General features: G+C 39.7%; 1 protein-coding gene across 1 annotated transcript in view; it reads left to right on the top strand.

Annotated features, from left to right (window-relative positions):
* Window positions 1-20,820, top strand: part of F5 (coagulation factor V) — a 39,198-nt gene extending 18,378 nt beyond the window's left edge. The window contains exons 11-25 of the mRNA XM_071758956.1: window positions 672-822; window positions 1,194-1,406; window positions 3,250-5,182; window positions 6,998-7,163; window positions 8,293-8,529; window positions 9,005-9,215; window positions 10,199-10,378; window positions 12,181-12,297; window positions 12,745-12,816; window positions 13,887-13,978; window positions 15,318-15,473; window positions 16,617-16,761; window positions 16,922-17,070; window positions 17,817-17,999; window positions 19,288-20,820. Coding sequence (XP_071615057.1) covers window positions 672-822; window positions 1,194-1,406; window positions 3,250-5,182; window positions 6,998-7,163; window positions 8,293-8,529; window positions 9,005-9,215; window positions 10,199-10,378; window positions 12,181-12,297; window positions 12,745-12,816; window positions 13,887-13,978; window positions 15,318-15,473; window positions 16,617-16,761; window positions 16,922-17,070; window positions 17,817-17,999; window positions 19,288-19,476 — 4,194 coding nt within the window. The 3' untranslated portion in view covers window positions 19,477-20,820. The remainder of the gene's footprint in view (window positions 1-671; window positions 823-1,193; window positions 1,407-3,249; window positions 5,183-6,997; window positions 7,164-8,292; window positions 8,530-9,004; window positions 9,216-10,198; window positions 10,379-12,180; window positions 12,298-12,744; window positions 12,817-13,886; window positions 13,979-15,317; window positions 15,474-16,616; window positions 16,762-16,921; window positions 17,071-17,816; window positions 18,000-19,287) is intronic.

Here is a 20,820-nt window from a genome sequence, read left to right as displayed (position 1 = left end):
TCACTTAGCCACTTGAATTGTCCCTACCACCATTCTGGTGAAAATCATATTGCTTATGTAGTAAATGAATCATAGAATAGAATCATAGAATTGGCTGGGTTGGAAGGGACCTCAGAGATCATCAAGTCCAACCCTTGATCCACTACCACTGCAGTTACCAGACCATGGCACTGAGTGCCACATCCAGTCTCTTTTTAAATATCTCCAGGGATGGAGAATCCACCACTTCCCTGGGCAGCCCATTCCAATGTCTGATCACCCTCTCAGTAAAGAAATTCTTTCTAATATCCAACCTAAACCTTCCCTGGCACAACTTGAGACCGTGCCCTCTTGTCTTGCTGAGAGTTGCCTGGGAAAAGAGACCAACCCCCACCTGGCTACCCCCTCCTTTCAGGGAGTTGTAGAGAGTGATGAGGTCTCCTCTGAGCCTCCTCTTCTCCAGGCTGAACAGCCCCAGCTCCCTCAGCCTCTCCTCATAGGATCTGTGCTCGAGTCCCTTCACCAGCCTGGTTGCCCTCCTTTGGACCTGCTCCAGGACCTCAATCTCCTTCCTGAACTGAGGGGCCCAGAAATGGACTCAGTACTTGAGGTGTGGCCTCACCAGCACTGAGTACAGGGGCAGACTCACTTCCTTGGAAAAATAAATAACTGCTGTGTTGATTTTCTTCCAGAAAAAAGCTGATGGGGAGCAGCAGGCAATGTTTGCTGTGTTTGATGAAAATAAGAGCTGGTACATAGAGGATAACATCAAGGACTACTGCAGCAGCCCTGCCAGTGTTAAAAGGGATGATCCCAAGTTCTATAACTCAAACATAATGCACAGTGAGTGGGATATCAAGCTAAATATTATCAAAGTAAATGTGAACCTGACCATTCAGTGATTGCTTCTTCTCAGATATAGTGCAATTAGGGAATTCTCTGAAGAGTCAGTGAACCTGCCAGATAACCTAACCCTGCCACATGGCACTGTACAGAAATATGCAGTATTTTAGGGGCCAGGCTGGTGCTGGACTCTGAAGCAAGGGCAAGAGTTATTTAACTTTGCAGCATCCTCCTGCCTTAGAAGCAGCTCTGTTTCCAGAGCTGGCATCTCCTTCAAGTCTACAGTGATTTCAGGCCTGTGGCAGAACAGGAGGTTTGACAAGTGTTACTCTGAAAATACTGACACCACTTTTATTTTGTTTTCCTTTTAGCAATAAATGGATATGTGTCTGACAGCAGTGAAATCCTTGGATTTTGCCAGGATAGTGTGGTTCAGTGGCACTTCTCAAGTGTTGGCACTCATGATGAGATTGTCTCTGTTCGCCTCTCTGGGCACTCTTTTCTGTTTCAAGGGAAATATGAAGATGTGTTGAACCTGTTCCCAATGAGTGGAGAATCAGTCACAGTGGAAATGGACAATGTTGGTAAGTGTTTAAGTGTTAAACAGCTCTTCTAAGACAAATTTTAATCTCCAGTCTATAAGGGCTTGCCTAAATAGGAAAGAAAGCTTTTCAGATAAACACAGTGCTGGAAAATATTGGATTGTTTCCCAGTGCAACAGATGTATGGGGTTTTGTTGGCTACATAGACTTAGCACGTAGCATAATCTTATGCTGTCCTGAGGCTTTTTTATTTTGGTTTTTTTTTTTTTGTTTTTTGTTTGTTTGGTTTTGTTTTGCTTTGGGTTTTTTTGTCTTTTTCTTTTTCCACTTTACAATTAGTTTTGGGGTTAGCAATGATCATTTTAAGGCAATTCTAAGATTGTCCTTGGAAACAATCCAGCTTCAACTCCTCTGTATCATTCCAAATTTTGCTACATACTTGTCCATCTTGAGTTATCTAAGGATGGATATCTGCCAAATGATGCTAATCATTACTGGACAGAATGGCAACACTTCATTGTAGGTTTGTGGTCATTCAGCAGCAGTAAAGTCTGCCTAATTGAATGGAGTAATGGTTCATCAGAATGTATGGCAGTGTCTAACAAGGATTAATACCATATCTTGAAAAGGTGGCACTAGAAGCCATGCAGACCACAGTTACAGAACTTACTGCAAAAGGAGAGAGGTTATTCTCACTGAAGGCTGTGGATGTTTAGTGATCATCCTGGAATTCCACAAGGTTTAGGTATCCCTGTCCTATTTAAAATACCAATGTTGGGTTTTGGGGTTTTTTTGCATCTTTTGTCTATTTAAATAATGAATTCTTATGTCCTCATAGCTTATTTGCACCGATAACACAGCCTCAACACCTTGCAAGTTAAAAATGTATTGTATGTTAAGTGGTTTTTATTTTTCTAAACTGGGAATCATTTAAAAACCATCAGATTTATGGAAACTTCCCTAGTAATGAAGTTTACTTTTGCTTGATTTTGGTGTGATCTGTTCTTTCCATCTAGGGCATGTTTCCTTTTGTAAATTTGCTGTTGCTAGAAACGAGGAAAACTTAAGTCTCTTCAAGCTCCGATAAATACAGAAAATTTTATGCAATCTTTTTCATAAAAAAAATCTTAAGCTCTCTTAAATCTGTCTGTTCTGTCATTTCTGCTAGTTACAAAAGTAAGCTGTAACAAGCAAAGAACTTGATTTGATGTTGTTTAGGGAAACAGATTGCATTTATTCTCTGCAGATCATAGTTTCAAATAGAGAACATCTTCTGACTAGATTTTGGAGGCATTATTAAGGCCTTGAAATTAATCTAAGATGCCTCAGATTGTCAACTTAATGTTTGTATCTATATGGGAAGTTCAAGTTATTTTATTCTTTAACAATCATCCTTTTTGCATTCAGAAACTTTTAAAATACAGTGTGTGTGACAGATATTTGTCAACACTGCTTCCAATCCTACTTGTTCTGTTCAGAATTCTCCTTCTGTGTGCCAATGCATACATCACTAAGGACAAGACAAAATTAAAACTTTATCTCAAAAGATCCCAATCTAGATCCAGATCTAAATATAGGATCCTTATATTTTTTCTTCTTTTTCATACCCATCTTTCATGGGATCTTGGGCTCTAGGTGCAGCTTAATCTGTGGAGAACAACTCCAGCAATAAGATGTATTTATTTATATGTGCTATTATTTACCTAAAGTTGTTAATTATTTTTCATCACGAGAGCTCATGGAAATTCCAGATGAGTATTAACAACCTGTTATAGCAGGTATTGTAGAAACAAACCCAGCAACTTCCCTGACCACTTAGGTGATAAGCAGTGTCCACTCATAACTACTGCATATAAGAAAAACACTTTTATTTTATAAATTGCAGGTACTTGGCTTTTAGCATCCTGGGGTACCCCAGAGATGAGCTACGGCATGAGGCTGAGATTCAGAGATGCCAAATGTGACTATGAGGAAGATGAGACGTTTGATGTTGTGGATTTTACTTACACTAAGACTGATAAAAAGGCTGTTTCTGCCTCACTTGAAGAAGATGTGCAAGAAGAAGGAGATAAGGAGGATTTGGATTATCAGGATTACCTGGCTTCTTTTTACTCCATCCGAAGCTTGAGGAAGGCAACAGGCAATGAAGAAAACCAGAACCTTACAGCTCTGGCCTGGGAACAGTATGAAGGCATTGATGCCACGAGTTCTGAGGTGGCAGCTGGCTCAGGTCTGACAGCTATAAATAGCAGTGAATCCACAAACACCTATAAGTTCTTAGAAACTGGTATCACTCCTCTTCCCCGAATCGAGGCTGAAACATTCCTGTCAAATCACACATCAGTCACAGCAGAAGAGGATTTATTTTTAGCTAGCACAAGTGATGGAAAGGCCGACTTGCTATTTGAGAATAAAAGCCAAAGCAATTATAAAACAGATCACAGCAACGTGTCTGCAGGTGAACACAGGCTGAGCAATGGGAACGGCCAAATGAATGTTGCAGAAGAGCTTCCACATGATGAAAAGGGCAGTACATTACTTTCAGAAGAACATCAAGAGGAAAACACAGAAAGAGGAAATTATACCACTAGCAGAAAAAGAAAAAGAAGAAGCTCACTGGCCATTAAGTTTTATGCTGTCCAAAAGATGAATGCCCTTCTAAATGAGGTACGAAATAGAAATGTCTCATTTTCTGCCAAGGCAAATGCACCTGATTTTGTGCACCATACAGAGAACACATCTGATACAGCAGTGGTGGGAACTGGCCAGCTTCCAAGTGATTATGATGATGAACTGGAAGAGGAGGAAACAGAGATGGAAAATACCGTGCCTGCAGTTAACTTGACACTTGCTTTGGACCTTATTGTAGGAAATGGGTCTAACGCATCCAGCCTCTCTGAACCCAAGCTACCCAGAGATGAACAAGCAGAAACTTTTTCTTTAGATCACACATTAGGCAATACAAGCCCTAATTCCAGTCCTGCACTAGGGAAGAACATACTGGAAGCATCCTTGCCCAGGGCTGGAAAATATTCATCTAAAATGACTAATGAGGAATGGAACTTGGTGTCTGCAAAGGAGAGTCTGGGATTAGAGGCAAATTTAGATAAATCTGTTACTGGTAAGTTAGATCGTCATGGCAGAAATGGTACAGTATTCATAAATAAAAAACATATGAAGAAGTATCAAGTTTTCTCACATCAAGTGGGAGAAAAACAGACAGGGAGCCATATACACCCAGCTCTGAAAGGAAAGGAGGAGAACAAGAACAATACTTCGAACATAACTGGAACCCTCATCAAGATCCGAAGGAAAAAGGAATATCCGAAAATGACCCACATACTGAGCCCAAGAAGTAAAAAGCCTCAAAAAATCAATTCAGTGGCAGGGTTTGGCCATACAGTCTTTCTGGGTGAGACCAATCACCCGACACTGCCATGTTGCCCTAATGCCACAGGGGTACCCAGTGAAGCCAACCATGCAGTGGATCTGAGTAGGGTCAAGCATGGAGAGTCACTGAATTACACACTCACACCCCGTCAGTTTAAGCCATCAGTCACTATTGGCCTTCCCCAAGAAAATGGAGACTATGAATATGTTACAGGAGGATTTTACAATGAGGAAACATCAGGCAGTGAATACGAATATGAGTATGTGACCTTTGATGACCCCTACACGACAGACCCAAAAGTGAATATCAAGGAACAACGCAACCCAGACAACATTGCTGAACATTACCTGCGTAGCAAAGGGAACGAGAGAAGATATTTTATTGCAGCTAAAGAAGTCTGCTGGAACTATGCAGGATATAAAAAAAGGTTTGGCTAAATGATTAGCTTTCATTTTTCTCACTGTCCTGATACGTGCTAGCAGAATGTTGAGTTACATATGGATAAACTTATCATCTGTGAAGTGCAATGTGACTTCCAACATTTCAGTTGCAGAATCCTAAGAATTTTCCATGGAGGCTGGTATCCCCATAGAATGCCATAGGGATATTGTTATAATCAGTAGCAACACAACTAAGAATTGTTGTTGTTGGGAGTTTCTTGTTTGGTTTTTTTGTTTTTTTTAATTAGCTCCCTTTTGTAGACTCACTACAAACCCTATTTAAAACAGAAGTTGAAAAACTTACTCTAAGAGGTCAGGTGAAACTTCCAGTTAGCTTTGTTATACTTGAGCAGCTTGTTTCACTTCCTCCTTGAGTTTCTAGCATCAGTCAGAAGTGGTTCTGCTGTCTCAGTTCTCTGTAGTAGAACAGGATAATAGCACTTCACAACTTCACAAGGCTGCAGTATTGAAAAATATATGAAAGATGCAAATTAATTAACCACATTGGTGACTGCCTTATAGTTAAAGTAAAAGTAAAGCTGTATGAATTATTGCATTATTGTTCTTATTGTTTAGAGAAACCTGAAGGTGACTGGATCACAATCCCTAATGTTGAGGGGATTTCTTGCAGTTTGACAGGGAAGGCTGACCACTGTGCCACGGCACAGAATATGTGACTTGAGGCAAACTCTGTGCTAAAAATTCATTATCTTAATTGATACAGATTAGGATCAGTGCATACCCTACAATGTGTAGGATTCCCAGTCCATTTTCATCAAAATGCTGAGCTTTCTGTCCGTTGAATTGAACAAGACCAAAACCACCACTTCAGTTTTTTATCAAAAGCTGCACAAATGGGAGAAAAGTTTCATCAACAAAATTCAGCTCCAAACATATTATTTTTCATATTGAATTTCCATTTTATTTGATTTATTATTTTTCTTCTCTTCTTAGTATTTTCCAGGTTTACTCCTGCTTCATCTCAGTCCATATAAATGAGCCTTGCACAAATGACAGAAACCATTGTTTCTTTAAATACTTACAAAATAAAGTAATCCTTAATGCTCAGACCTATACATAGACCTCAGTGAGGTTTATCCTTAGCTGGTATAAGATACATATTTCCAAAAGAAATTAGCAGAGTACATGGCATATGTCTCAGTGTGTTGAAGAGCTGAAAACCAGCCTGCCTTCCTTCCTACTAGATGACTTCAGTTGAGTTTCTGGTTTTTGCAGAATTAATAATGAGACCAATTTTGTAGGGGGTGATAATATATTTTATCAGAATAATATAATATAGTGCTTCTATCAGAATGATATAATATAGTGCTTCTATTTAAGATTTAAAGAACAGTTTGAATGCCTAAAAACTTACTTTTTTTCCCAGCTCTGTGTTGCAAAATGCACATAAAATCAAATATAAAATGCGTTTCTGTCATCTTTCCAAAGAAGGTGCATCTGTAGGAGAGCTGGGTACAGGTGGTAAGCACACTACATTCAGCTTACCGCTGATTCAGATTATTAACAGTAATGGTATAAAAGGGAAATAGAGCTCAGGTGGGTTTTCAGAGAGTAGTTGACATTTTCCAGTGACTGCTGACCTAATCTTGGAAGGGTCTCGTAAACAACCGTAGAAGTAGAATTGCTTAAACACTGCAAGTAACGACTTTCAGAATCATCTGAGATTTGTGACTTTATTCTTTACATTATAAAGCATTCCTGCTTGTATGTGTTGTCATATTTCATGAAAGCTGTCATTTCTGATTCACTGTGTGGGGTTTTAATTGGAGATTTCCTTTCAGTACAATGATGGATGACAAAACCTGTAAAGATGGCACTGCATATAAGGTGATTTTCCAAAGCTATACAGACAGTACCTTTACAACTCTTCAGGATGAAGATGAATATGAAGAACACCTTGGCATCCTGGGGCCAGTTATCCGGGCTGAAGTGGACGATGTTATCCTAGTAGGTCAATGTTTCAAATATGTATCCAGGATAAGATTCTTATGGCAATCTTGCAGCTTGGCGTAGAATGGTCCTAAAATACAACAATTTTTTTAAAGATTATGATGGGCAAACAGTTTGAAAACTAAGAACTGCAGTGTAGACATATGAGCACAGTGATCTTTGAAGCACATCCTTTTTCTCACAGTAAATTTGCTTCTGTTTTTCTTATTTTTCCCAACATTAAACACTGACTTATTAGTCTAATGTAAAATTAGATTTAAGCTTTAAAAAAAATAATTAAAACCAGATTAAAATGATAGCATTACTTTTTATAGGTAAAGGGAGCTTCTTAATTTTTTAAAAAGAAATCAGTAAATTGTATTAAAGATGAATATATATATATGTGTGTGTCCAAAAAGTGTATTTTCCTCTGTAAACTTTTGCTGTAAAATGGGTTGGTTGTGGTGTAATAGTTGCATTAGGAAGCACATTGCTGTGGAGTTTCCCTTCTCATCCTTTAGCCAGTCTTCCAACACACAGGAATGGACTTAGATGGGGAGAGCAGCCCTCATTGCTTTCTGGTGATTTCACTAGGAGGAGTGCATAATAGGAACACACTGAGATACCTTTGAAACCATGAGTAAGAGAAGAGAGAGGCTATTTTAGCTTGGGTGAGTGATCCTCTGAGATGTAAAAATATGTAACTCCCAGTCCTCACACTTCTCTGGGGCAAGTGAGAAGCTCTGATTTCAGAGTGACACAAACAGAGGTCTCGTGTCACTATTTTGTTCCTTTCTTTCGTGCAACTATGCAACAAAGTATAAAAGGTAGGAGCTGCCCATTGCCCTGCTTGCTGTAGCTAAGCACATTCAAGTGTCAAGGGCAGCAGTAAAAGTCCTAGGAACCTAGACTCGGTGGAAGACAAGGAGTTAGACTCATATTTTCTACTTTTTAATTAACTACCTGCATCAAAGAAGGTGACTCTGCATGGAGATGTCAAAAGCTATCCCTGCCAGCTGTGCCATGCACACCATAGCCTGTAATCATTCTACAGATCCTAAGCCTTGTACAGATCCTTGTATTGTGGGGGAGCTTTTTCATTTTAATCTGATTTTGATTAACATAATCTATTTGATTTTCTTTTCAGGTTCATTTTAAGAATCTGGCATCCAGACCATATTCCCTTCATGCCCATGGACTCTTCTATGAAAAGTCCTCTGAGGGAAGCATTTATGATGATGAATCTACTGCTTGGTTTAAGGAAGATGACAAAGTCCAGCCAAATAGCAGCTATATATATGTATGGTATGCAAACAGGCGATCAGGCCCTGTGCAGTCAGGAGCAGCTTGTCGGTCCTGGGTCTACTACTCTGATATAAATCTGGTAAGAAAATCAATAGAAAAGTGGTACTCTTGCTGGGGTTGATCACAGAGTCAAAGAAACATTTACACTGGAAGGGATCACCAGAGATCATCTATTCCACCTGTCTCAACTCACACAGTGTCAGCTCGAGTAGGCTGCTCAGGACCAGTTGGTTTTTGAGTATCTCCAAGTGACATTCCTCTGTGGCTGTAGGAAACGTGAGCTGCAGAACACATTTTGGATAGCTGTCCTTTCTATTGGTCCTGATGCTCCCATCTGACATTTAGTCTCTTACACTCAGTTAAAAGAGGATATAATCTATTGAAGAATTCAAATGGGAGAACTCTCTGGTAGGCTGAGCGGGATGAATTCTAGCTCTGCAATTTTAGCCTCTGCTTTAAATCTTTGAGGCCTGGTGAATCTCTACAGAATGCTGAGGTTTTGACATCTTTTGAGAAGTCCACTAATAAACTAATATGAGTTTATTACCTTCAAGGAGAAAGATATTCACTCTGGTTTGATTGGGCCAATACTCATCTGTCAAAAAGGAACCTTCCGCAAGTCCAGCAACAGCAGGACATCAACCCGAGACTTTTTCTTGCTTTTTATGGTCTTTGATGAAGAGAAAAGCTGGTACTTTGACAAACATTCTAGAAGTCCCTGCACTGAGAAGACCCGAGAAATGCAGCAATGCCACAAGTTCTATGGTACTTATTTAATTTTGCCAAGTATTCAATTTATTGGGGTAGAGAGAAAGATATTGGGGGTGCTATCTCAGCTCCCCCTTTGAACAGGCAAAATCCTATACTTTTAATTATGTAGGTGGGTTTTTTGTTGTTGTTATTGTTCTCCATTGTACCCATAAGAGTCATAGTTTCACATATGAAGATCGGTGTTGACTGGAAGTTTGTTATTAAAATGAAGAAAGAACATATTAGACTAAAGCTTTCAACAGAAACATCTTTCTCACACTCTCACATCCACTTCCCATAATTAAAGAAAAAAGAAAACTAAAAAGCTCTGTTTTCAGTAAGAATCTAGTACTCTGGAATCTTTTTTGCAAGAAATTTTAAACTACTGTAATAATTTGTCAAATCAACTAGTTCTACTGAGGAATTCAAAACAGCTGTAGGAGAGCCCTTCATATGCTTCTCTGTGGATACAGAGGTTTTAGTTATGTGATGTTAAGCAAGTGTCTGATTGTTCAAAGGCAACCCTTTTTTCTCTTTGAAATTGTGGTCAGTAATGAAACTGTTTCTGTCTTTGAAAATCCGATGCTTGTGTGCTGTAAGTGATCATGTTTGAAAAAGCCGTGTTGAGAAGTGGAATCTGTCTTTTGAAAATGTGGCCTATAAAATCCGTTATTAATCAACTGTATCAGTTGTGACTGTAGGGCTGTGGAAATTTGAGCTGCAAAGCACACTTTGGATAGCTGTCCTTTCTTTTGGGCCTGATGTTTAATCTCTTGCAGCTCCTTGTTCTCCTGGCTACCATGTATGGCAAGTAAATTATGCTCAAATCCTCTGGTGATGTTCCTGGATTTTCTGAATTGCTGTATATAGGCTATAGCATGTTTAGCACTTAATATTGGATTCATTAAATATTGTACTCTTTTTAATATCTACATTCTAGCACTGTAAGAGACCTGTTCTTTGAGCAGTTTTTCTTACTAACAATATATTTTTTTCAGCTATTAATGGGATTACTCACAATTTGCAAGGCTTGAGGATGTATGAAGGTGAACTGGTCCGGTGGCATTTGCTGAATATGGGAGGGCCAAAAGACATTCATGTTGTTCATTTTCATGGACAGACTTTCATAGAACAAGGAGAGCCAAAGCATCAGCTTGGTACATACACACTCCTTCCAGGTAAGTATCAGAACAGAGTAAGTTTTAAGGAGTGATATCTGCAATTTGTTATCAGCAAACCAATGTAAAGGTGAACCAGAAGCTGGCTTTGGATGCAGTAAGAAAGAATTTGAGAGCACTAACAGCTCATTTGCCTGTGATGAGTAGAAGAAAAATAATCACTTTGCATCTCACATAACACAGTAGGAAGGGGGAAATAAAGGTGACATTGCTGTTCTTTAAAACTGGAAATATGAGTACAGTTACATACAAAACTCAAGTTATTGTACAGATGTCTTCCTCTAAGATGAGAAGAGATATATATGGAAAAGGAACAGCAGCATGTTTTGCATTCTTCTCACCACTCACCAGATATGTCAGCAGGGGCAGGTTTCTCACCTTTATTGCCTCACATGCTGCGTTCTTGTCTGCAAAGTAGGTGCTCAGCAGTGAAGGTCAGTATTGGAAAAGGGAAGTTGGTAGGATAGCCTCATCCACTGATTTCTTGTGAAATGACACATGTACAATTGTGCAGCCATCCTGCTTGTGTCCCCAGGCTTCAGTACCTCTGAAGTCCTGCTGATGTTTGCTGGGAAAGACCACTGGTGTCTGGCTCAGTATGGTGAGGGTTTATGTTTAGAATGTCAAGATGACTTTGAAACAGGAGAGAACAAATGTGAGCCCTAGGAGAATTCTTCTGTTCAGGAAGAAAGAAACTAAAAACATTCATTAGGGCACAGATTATACTCCTTTGCCCATCAGTTTCAGCAGTTCAAGTGTGCAATAACAGGTCTTATGAAGCCTGTATTGCCAGCTACATGTGTTAAAAAAAATCAACAAACAAACCCCCCCCCCCCAACAACAAAAAAACACAAACCAAAAGAACAAACAAAATAAACCAACAGGAAAGAAGAAGTTTAAAATAATGGGATTGGCTTGGAATAATAGGAATTTATTTAGTCCTCATCGTTGTATTTTCGAGTGTCATGGGTCTACTGTCAGTATCACAAACCTGAGTCTCAGGGAGTCCTCTGTCTATCACCTGCTGGATGGCCTGGAACAAATCCAGCTTTATCTTTTTGTCCTTTGGGTTCCCTGCTTGAAAATCAACAGCCAGTGTTCAAAATTTCTTTCAGTGAACATTATGTTGCTTACTCACTATTTCAGCTTTTTAAGATGATGTTTTTCACTATGACATCTACATATGTTTTTGCTTAAGTGGGAATTATGCTGTCTGCATTAACTAGAAATATAAGAAAAGCAATATGCATGCACTTTTTAAAAGTGCAGCAAACAGCATAAACCGTATCTGTTTCTTGCTCAATCCTTTCTCCTGCTGAGGCATGCAGAAAGTGAGCAGAGGGCCCATACTGTTGATTCTGCTACATCTGCTTTTGGCTTCTTTTTTGGCTTTACTTGAACAGCCCACTGGGGCAGCAGGAGTAAGAGCTCTCTGCAGCACCACAGAATTAACATCCTTATGTTACGTAATGAATTTAATGGCACTGCATGGCTCAGCACTGTCCCTAATGCACAGATGTTTTGTTGCATAGAGGCATCCAAGGTTCTGAACTTTGCACCTGCAGCAAAGGTTAGGTTTTGATCTGGTCACTTAATTCCAATCTCAGTCTCCAGTCAGAACTTTCTTGCCAAGAAAAAAATGACTGAGGCAGTGATAATTAGTGCTCTCTCTGCAGTGTGTAGCAGGTTATTTAATTTTTCTTGTGTAAGTTATAGCATGGTCTTTAGTTTTACATCCAATCTCACTAACATCAACCTTGTAATGCTAATGTTTCTGATATTTTTCTTTCATTTTTTTTAAGGCTCATTTAGAACAATTGAAATGAAACCACAGAGACCTGGCTGGTGGCTTTTAGACACTGAAGTGGGAGAGTATCAGCAAGCAGGAATGAAGGCATCCTATTTGGTTATAGAGAAAGGTACTGAACTAAGGTGCTTTGTGACTGAGGGAGGCAAGCTGTAAAGTCATCTCTACCCTTTTGAGATCACTAAGTCTGGGAGATTGTTCTGCAAAACCCCAAAGCAGATTCTCTGTAATTTCAAAGAGGGGGTAGAGTGGTTAATGTAAATTTTTTCTAGAAGATAAAATGTAGCTTCTAGCATACTAGCTTTGAATTATTTAGCATACTACTTTTATTCCTTTATCATACTAGCTTTGAATCTGAGGTTTCTTTGCTGTGACCATTGGATCAATCTGCTGAGAGAAATTGCAGAGATTAATTTGGCCTTCTCTGGGAAGAGAGTAATGATGTTACAGTATTACTAAGAATTGTTCTGAATTATGTTGTCCTAGAAGATTCCATCTGGAATACATATTGCAATCGCCTTCCTTTTCCTTAACAAAAAATTTACTGTCTTCTCCACAGGGTGCAGAATTCCCATGGGTCTAGCAAGTGGAGTTGTACTAGATTCACAAATCGAGGCATCAGATCATATAGGTGAGTTAATCCTTAAAAAAGTCCAGGCATGCTCCTGAACATCCCAACAAAGTATTGCCACTCAAAGTTTTTTTCTGGTATCATGTGATATGTCATACAATATCAGTTCAGGAATGAATCGACTGTCAGGTTAAAAAGCTGTCCAGTAATGCAAGCAGAGGCTCTGAGATGTGCTAAGTAGCCCTCATTGTTGCATTTTCTCAGTGTCACAGGTCTAATGTCAGTATAAGAAGCCTGAGACTCAGGGAGTCTTCTGTCTGTGGCCTACTGGATGGCCTGGAACAAATCCAGCTTCATCTTTTTGTCCTGCTTGAAAATCAACAGCAAGTGTTCCAAAAGCTTTTGAGATTTGCAAGTGCTATGAAATATGAAAGGACAAAGCATACCTGTTATGGAATATTTGGGAATCTGGCATCCAGAGCAGTGACAGAGTCTTTAATTTATCAAATTTATTCCTGGTATAAAAATGGGATCATTTGGCAGAGAAATTGGTAGAATTTTACATGAACAGTGGCAAATAAAGATATACAGATTATATGTGCATGCAGGAACACCCTTGAAATCATAAGAAAATTACTTATTTTGAAAAAATTACTTTTATGTGTATTTGATTTTCTTTCTTCACTTCCCACCACAGTGTTACAAAGGCTTGAAAGCTTTGTTGTTACATATATTTCTTATCAGTTTTTAACACGCAAGCTTCTTAATGCAGAGGGAAGCTCTCTGTCATGCATATGAAGCCCATTTTGTGTCTGATCCCACTGGCAGCCAAACCTTGTTCAGCAAACTCTAGACCTGGGTTTTAAATCATTAAAGAGTACGCTGCAGAAAAAGCTGATATTTTTAAAGTCATTCTGCCAACTGCAAAACTTTTCAAGGTAACAGCTGGTATGCCTTGCTGACCATGTCCAAATTATCCTAGATAAGGTGTTAGAGTCTAATGGTTGGATTTTTTTTCCCCTAGACAGACTCAAAAAGGATTGAAGCACTTAACATAAGTAGCTAGTTACAGCTTCCTTTTTTTCAGCATCTCTATTTAGATTCTTTCTTTCCTCATATTTTCTGTCTAGACTATTGGGAACCTAAATTAGCCCGGCTAAATAATTCTGGAACATACAATGCTTGGAGCACTACAGCAAAAACAGAATTCCCTTGGATCCAGGTATGGTTGGTACAACATGTGCTTGAGTCTGGGCATAGCCAATACAATCCTGTCTTGTGATTGTCCTACAACTTTAGAAGTTCAAGCTGTTCTTCTTATTGGAAAGGCTGCTGGGGAAAATTGAAAAGATGCAGCAAGCTTGATCGGTGATACTGTAAGCTGTCCACCTCTTCTGGGGTTATCCAGTCTGTACTGCTATAGAGAGCCATTGCCTGCAAGGTTACCCTTACAATTTAGACTTACTGTTTTGTAACATTTTTGAGAAATGGAGTAATTCTTTCCATTACTTTTTCTTCCCTCTCCCTCTCCCTGACAGTATTTATGTATGTTTGGGTGATCATTTAAATTGTAATGCTTTCAAGCATTGCTTCAGATAGTTTTGTGTGTGGTTTTTTTGGATGCTTCTGTGTCCAACTTGACAGCACAATGTGGCTTCACATGGCAACTAAGGATACCATTATGGTTTCAAGCACTAAATCATTCAGGCACTTCATTTCTTCTTCCATGATTTCCATTGACCTCTGTCACTTTTGCACCAGCTAGCCAATTTGCAACCAAATTTAGAGAAGATGGTTGATTTCTTACAGATCTCATTAAAATTGGCAGCTGGAAGAAAAGAAACACTGACACAGTAGTTTGAGCCTAAGTTCAACAGCTGACTATTACATTTGGCTCACTAACATTTGACATGTTATCAAGTTAGTGGAGGTCATCTAGAGGGAGAGGTTGGGGGATATGATGTGGAACTTGAGGTAATGTTAAGAAGAGAGAGAATTTGATGGGGGGTATGGTAGTGAGAAGCTGAGGCTGCTGCAGTTAAGAGATGTGGAGATCATACCCCAAGGAATGAATTTCAGCGCTAAGAGGAACATCTTGCTGGTTTAATTTTATGTGCTATGGTTTCGGATCTGGTACCAGCAGGAATTGTGGCTTTTCAGCACTTCAGAAAGTCATATCCCTTTTCTCAGTCTGCGTATCCAAAACTTAGAGGCAGCTTATGAAAACATGAGCCTTCAGATTCTCTATTCTTCGTTTGCCTATCTGTAAAATGAGAATAACAGAGTTCTGCCTAGCATGGAGACATGTGTATTTTTGAGGTGTCTTAGCTAAACGCTGTAAGATGGCCTCTGAAATTAAACACACAAGCAGATAAATACGCAAATGAAATGAGGAAGACACAGCATTAATTTGGACTCTGATATTTAATCGTTTTCATCCAGAGAGCGCTGGTGGTGTGGGCTTTAAAAGGCAGAGCTCAAAGCTCTTGGGTAGGTGCCAAAGATTGTAATGGATTTTTCTGTGCGTTATTTGCTTTATAAACACTGTTTGCTGTTCCTAGGTGGACTTTCAAAGACAAGTTCTGTTAACTGGGATACAGACACAGGGAGCCAAGCAGTTCTTAAAGTCCTTGTACATCGAGAATTTCTTCATTGTTTACAGCAAAGACAAGCGGAAGTGGAGCACCTTCAAAGGAGACAGCTCCCCAGCACACAAGGTCTGTATGTGCCACAGGGGTTACGACAGCCTAAGTGGCATCATTGGATGATGCAGTGAGGTTACACTTTTATGTTGAGATAGTGGGGAAAAATAATGGCCTTCAGACACTTAATAATACAGCTTGAGGCCCCAAAGGACATTTGCTATGGTTTCAGCATGGCAGGCAGATAAATTTACCATTCAGCTACTTGCTCACTCTTTCTCCCAGCAGGAAATGAGGGAGACAATCAGAAAGGTAAAGATAAGGAGGCTCATGAATTGAGATAAAAAACATGTAATAATGTAATAACAGAATATACAGTCAAGTGATGCACAGTGCAGCTACTCCCCACCCACTGACCAATGCCCATCCCATTCCTGAGTAGCAATCCCAGAGGAGAGAGATTCTGAAACCACAATCCTGGAAGAGGGAGACCTTGCTTCCTGACCAACCCTCACCTGTATATTGAGCATGACATTGCATAATATGTAATTCTCTGTTGGCCAATTTGGAACTATTGCTCTGCCTATGCTCCCTCCCAGGTTCCTGTGCATCTGCACACTAGCAAAGCATGGGAAGTTGAAAATTCCTTGATTTCTTAGCAAAAACTAAAACTGTCAAGTATTATGACAGGTACTATGTCAACACTCTTTTCAAATGAAATCTCATATTAAATCCAAAGCACAATGCTATTCTAGCTATTAAGAAGAAAATTAGCTCTATCCCAGCCAAAACAAGGACACTGGTCTCATAAAATTCAGGCCAGAAAAAAAACTCTGAAACTTGAGGGACCTCCTAGGCTGGGATTTAGATTGGCTTTGTGACCTTGGCTGTGCCAAGTCTGGGTTTCTCACAGGCATATCTCCCTGCTTATATTGCCTAAGCCCATACCAGCTTCTTGAAGCAAGCAGGAAGCTGGACTACAAACCAGGTACTACCTCATTAGGGACTGGTTCGTCCTTCCTCTCCCTCCCTTCCTGTTGTCACAACAGTTCAATGTCAAACTGTCAAGTTGCCTGCAGAAGACCTGGGTAATAATTGTGGCCATCCCCTTCAAGAGGTTTGTTTTGTATTTTGTAACAGAACAGTCTTCAGCTTCCAAGCTTGTGTTTGCATTAAACTGACAAGATGTGGATTTTTTTTTTGTTATTTTTTTAATAGCTTTTTGTAGGTAATTCCGATGCCTATGGGATAAAAGAGAACATCATTGATCCCCCTATTATTGCTAGGTACCTCAGAGTTTACCCAACCAAGGCCTACAACAGACCAACTCTTCGCATGGAGCTCCTGGGCTGTGAAGCAGATGGTAAGAATGGGTTATGTACTTTGGGTGCTTTCTTTCCAGCAATTTTTTTCCCTCATACGTTCTATGAAGCTCAAGTCGTGGGTGTTCTCAATTCCAGCAGCATTGCTTGGGCTGTGGCTACTTGGATGAACTGGAGACAACATGGTTCTTCTCTTAACAGGTTGTTCTTTGCCACTTGGGATGCAAAATGGAGAGATCAAGAATAGCCAGATAACAGCCTCATCTGTTAAGGCATCCTGGTTTAACACATGGAGCCCCTCACTTGCTCGTCTCAGTCAGGAAGGAAAGGTTAATGCCTGGCGACCCAAGGTAACAAGGGAAAAACAGGGATGACAGCAAGTGAATAAATCTGTGCAGCCTTTGTGCTCAGGTGCTTCCTGCACGCTCTGTCCAGTGCCAAGCATGACAGGATCACCTCACAGCTCTTTAGCCATGCTTTTGGAAGAAGCTCTTTCAACTCTTAAGATAGAAAAGTTTTTGGTTTCTGGCAACAGCAGTGAGGTCATAGTTTGAAAAATAGGTGGTGTCCTTTGGGCCAGAGCCTGCAGCATTTCCTTGCAAAAGTAGCCCTTTTGATTTCAGTAGATAAATACAACTTGGATATTTAGCTCAAAGGGATTAAATAAACCCATCCTGGCTTGGCTTTTAGGAGGTGGATGACCTTCAGCTTCAGCAGGGCTAGTTAGCTTTTGTGTTCAAAATGGAACTGCATTTCTTGACAAAGCACCTTTAGTTTTGCTGGAAACTACCATTTTGTGTAAGCATTTGGTATTAGAACTATGTATTATGTTCTAATTCTGGAGATAAATTTGTGTTATTTTTTCATTATGGATTGGAAACTAACATGGAAATCTTAAGATGCCAAATACGCTACCTGCAGGGAAGAAGGTAGTTCAATGGGCTGCCAAGAATGCTGGTGAATTTTGCTCTATTGTTTCTGTGTTTTCTTGGCATAGTTTTGATACATTTTAATTTAGGTCTAACTATCTTTAAACAGGATTTTTCACTTAATACATACATGTGCACTAATAGACAACCCTTTTAATCAATTGTAGTTGAACAACAAGCAACAGTGGCTGCAGATTGATCTCCTCACAATTAAGAAGATAACTGCTATTGCCACCCAGGGGGTCAAGTCCATGTCTTCTGAAAACTTTGTGAAAACCTATCTTGTCCTGTACAGTGACGAAGGCTCGGAGTGGAAATCCTACACAGATGGTTCAAGCTCAGTGGCAAAGGTATCGTACTCACCTCAGGCAACTGTATTATCACTTGTTTTAGATGCTGAGTATGGTCAAGGCCCAAAGGCAGAGTACTCGGCTAAAGAGATATATATATTTTTTAAAAAAACCTGTTTTTTATATATATATAATATATATTTTTATTTTTTTCATATATATATATTATATACCACCCACTGGAGTATGTCCTGAAGTGCCTCGTCTCAATGTTTTTTTAAATACTTCCCAGGATAGTGATTCTACCACCTCGCTGGGCATCTGATTCCAACACCTAATTGCTCTCTCAGTAAAGAAATTCTTCCTCAGATCTAGTCTAAACCTCCCCTGGTGCAACTTCAGGCTATTTCCTCTACTCTTATAATTTCCTCCAGTCCTATCATTATTCGCTTGAGAGAAGAGGCCAACACCCACCTCCCTGCAAACTCCTTTCAGGTAGTTGAACAGAGCAATAAAGTCTCTTCTCAGCCTTCTTTTCTCCAGACTAAACAATCCCAGTTCCCTCAGCTTCTCCTCACAGGACTTGTCCTCTATACCCTTTCACCAGCTTGGTTGCCTTTCTCTGAATTCACTCCAGCACCTCAAGGTCTTTCTTGTAGTGAGGGGCCCAGAACTGAACACAGCACACAAGGTGCAGTCTCACCAGTGCTGAGTACAGGGAGCCAACCACTTCCCCCATCCTGCTGGCCACACCATTCCTGATACAAGCCAGGATGCTGCTGGCCTTCTTGGCCACCTGGGCACACTGCTGGCTCATGTTCAGCCAGCTGTTGACCAGCACCCCCAGGTCCTTTTCTGCCTGGCATGAGGATATTAAATTTGAATGAAAAAATTATTTCCCAGGGCATCTTTTAAGCCTTTTTTATTTCTGCTTTGATTTTATAGTGAAATTAATGTTAATGAGCAGTTTTGGTGTAACAGATAACCATAGACTAGACACAGTACTTTATATTGTCTCCCAGATCACCTTATACTAACTTACAAGGGCTATTAGCAGAAGTAGTAAAAAAAAAAAAAAAAGGGAATTTTTTAAATCCATCAAATATAGAATGGCAATTTTTTTGGTGTGGATGGAAACGGAGACTTTATTTCTTTCAGATTTGGATATTGCTGGCCTGAACTAGCTTTGATCCAGTATTTTAGGAATAAACTGTTTGTGGTCTTATTGAAAATAAGAAATGAGCCATTCCATCTACCCTGGATGGCATGTGCAACCACTTTAAAAATTAAAAAGCAGGTTTTCTTATAGTGCTGTCTTTTAACTAATTGTGTGTTTGTGTATTTGCAGGTTTTCTTGGGTAATGAAAACAGCATTGGTCATGTCAAGCATTTCTTTAACCCCCCCATCCTGGCCAGGTTTATCCGCATCGTGCCAAGAACGTGGTATAATGGGATTGCTCTTCGGGCAGAACTCTATGGCTGTGATTTTGGTGGGGGCTTCACTGTGAGAAGGACTGATACTCCTGGGTACTCTTAACCTTTCAGCAGTTATCATGCAGAACAGCTTTTATTTCTTTTTAAATGCTTAAAACAATCATACTTAGTAGTTTGGATGTGTGCTTCCCCAAGGGACTTCGATGTTTGCCAGCAAGAATTGAGAGGTTCCTCTGGCAGATGTTTCATTCCTACAAATACACACTTTAGAAAACAGATACTTTTCTCTGGGAAGAAATAGCATTCCATTCTGATTTGTATTATCACTTCTTCATTTTAACCAGTACTCTGTCTTACATTTCACATAATTTTAGGTTCTAATTCCCTAGGAATGGAGACTCTGGCCTTAATCCTAAACCCTGGTTATTTCTGGGTTTTAATACTTCTGCAGCACATAGGAGGAATAGAAAGCTACAGCAGGTAGATATTCTCCACGCACAGGGCTGAGAGGGAAACCCAGTGCCCATTTGGAGCTGTGGTGCTGCATTCCAGCAATGCCTCGATAAGAAATGATTGTAGGGGTGGCCTCACCTCCAGGTGTCTTTCATCTACATTGCAACAAAGGTCAATCACGTCTCATCATTGAGGTGTGTTAAACACCTTCTTGGAGAATGTGGGTTCACATTGATTTGTTTTTTACATCCATAGCACAGCACACCTGAAATATTGTGCATTTCACATAATTCATCTTCGGTGACCTGACAAGTGGAGGGGGAGCCAGCAATATCATTTCCCAGGAAATGAGAAGGGAAATGATTTACCTTGGTTATGGCAGGTCATGTAATGGCAAAGTGAGAATCTAGAACTCCAGACATTTAATCCCACACAAATTTTTAGATCATGGGGAGAGGGAGCTCCCTCGAGTTAGAGGGGCACTGAGAACAGTGGCTGTTCAGTGAGAGTGCAGCCTGGTGGCAGCAGAGAGGAGGATAAGATGAAACTGAGTAGTGGAAACACCTGTATCTTCTTTACCATTTAATTCAGTGTTTTCACTAACAAAACTACTCTTGTGCATAGAGCATACACAGATCTTTTCCCAGGATCACTGGTGAAAATATATGCACAGTGCATGAGCTCATTATTCCAGCAGAGTTTTAGCTAAGGTTTCGGTAGCATTTTTGGTTTCGATCCTGTAAATGATCTAATTGCAGAACTTCCATTGATCACACTGGATACCATTCATCAGGGTGGATTTTTCAAAGTAGTTTGTCTTTGAATCTTGTTATGGTGTTATCCAAGTTACTATTATGCACGTTTCGAAATGAAGGTATAGAATTGGAGTGAAAAAAGTATAAAAACTAAAGTATTTTTGTTCTTTTTTATTATGTCACAAACTGTTGTCATTTTCCACTGAAAAATAAAGATAATATTGTAGCATGAAAAACAA

This window comes from Heliangelus exortis, chromosome 1, assembly GCF_036169615.1.
Source record: "Heliangelus exortis chromosome 1, bHelExo1.hap1, whole genome shotgun sequence".
In the NCBI taxonomy this organism is placed as follows: Eukaryota; Metazoa; Chordata; class Aves; order Apodiformes; family Trochilidae; genus Heliangelus; species Heliangelus exortis.
Note: the sequence above shows the minus strand (reverse complement) of the source record. Positions and strands in the feature narration are given on the sequence as shown.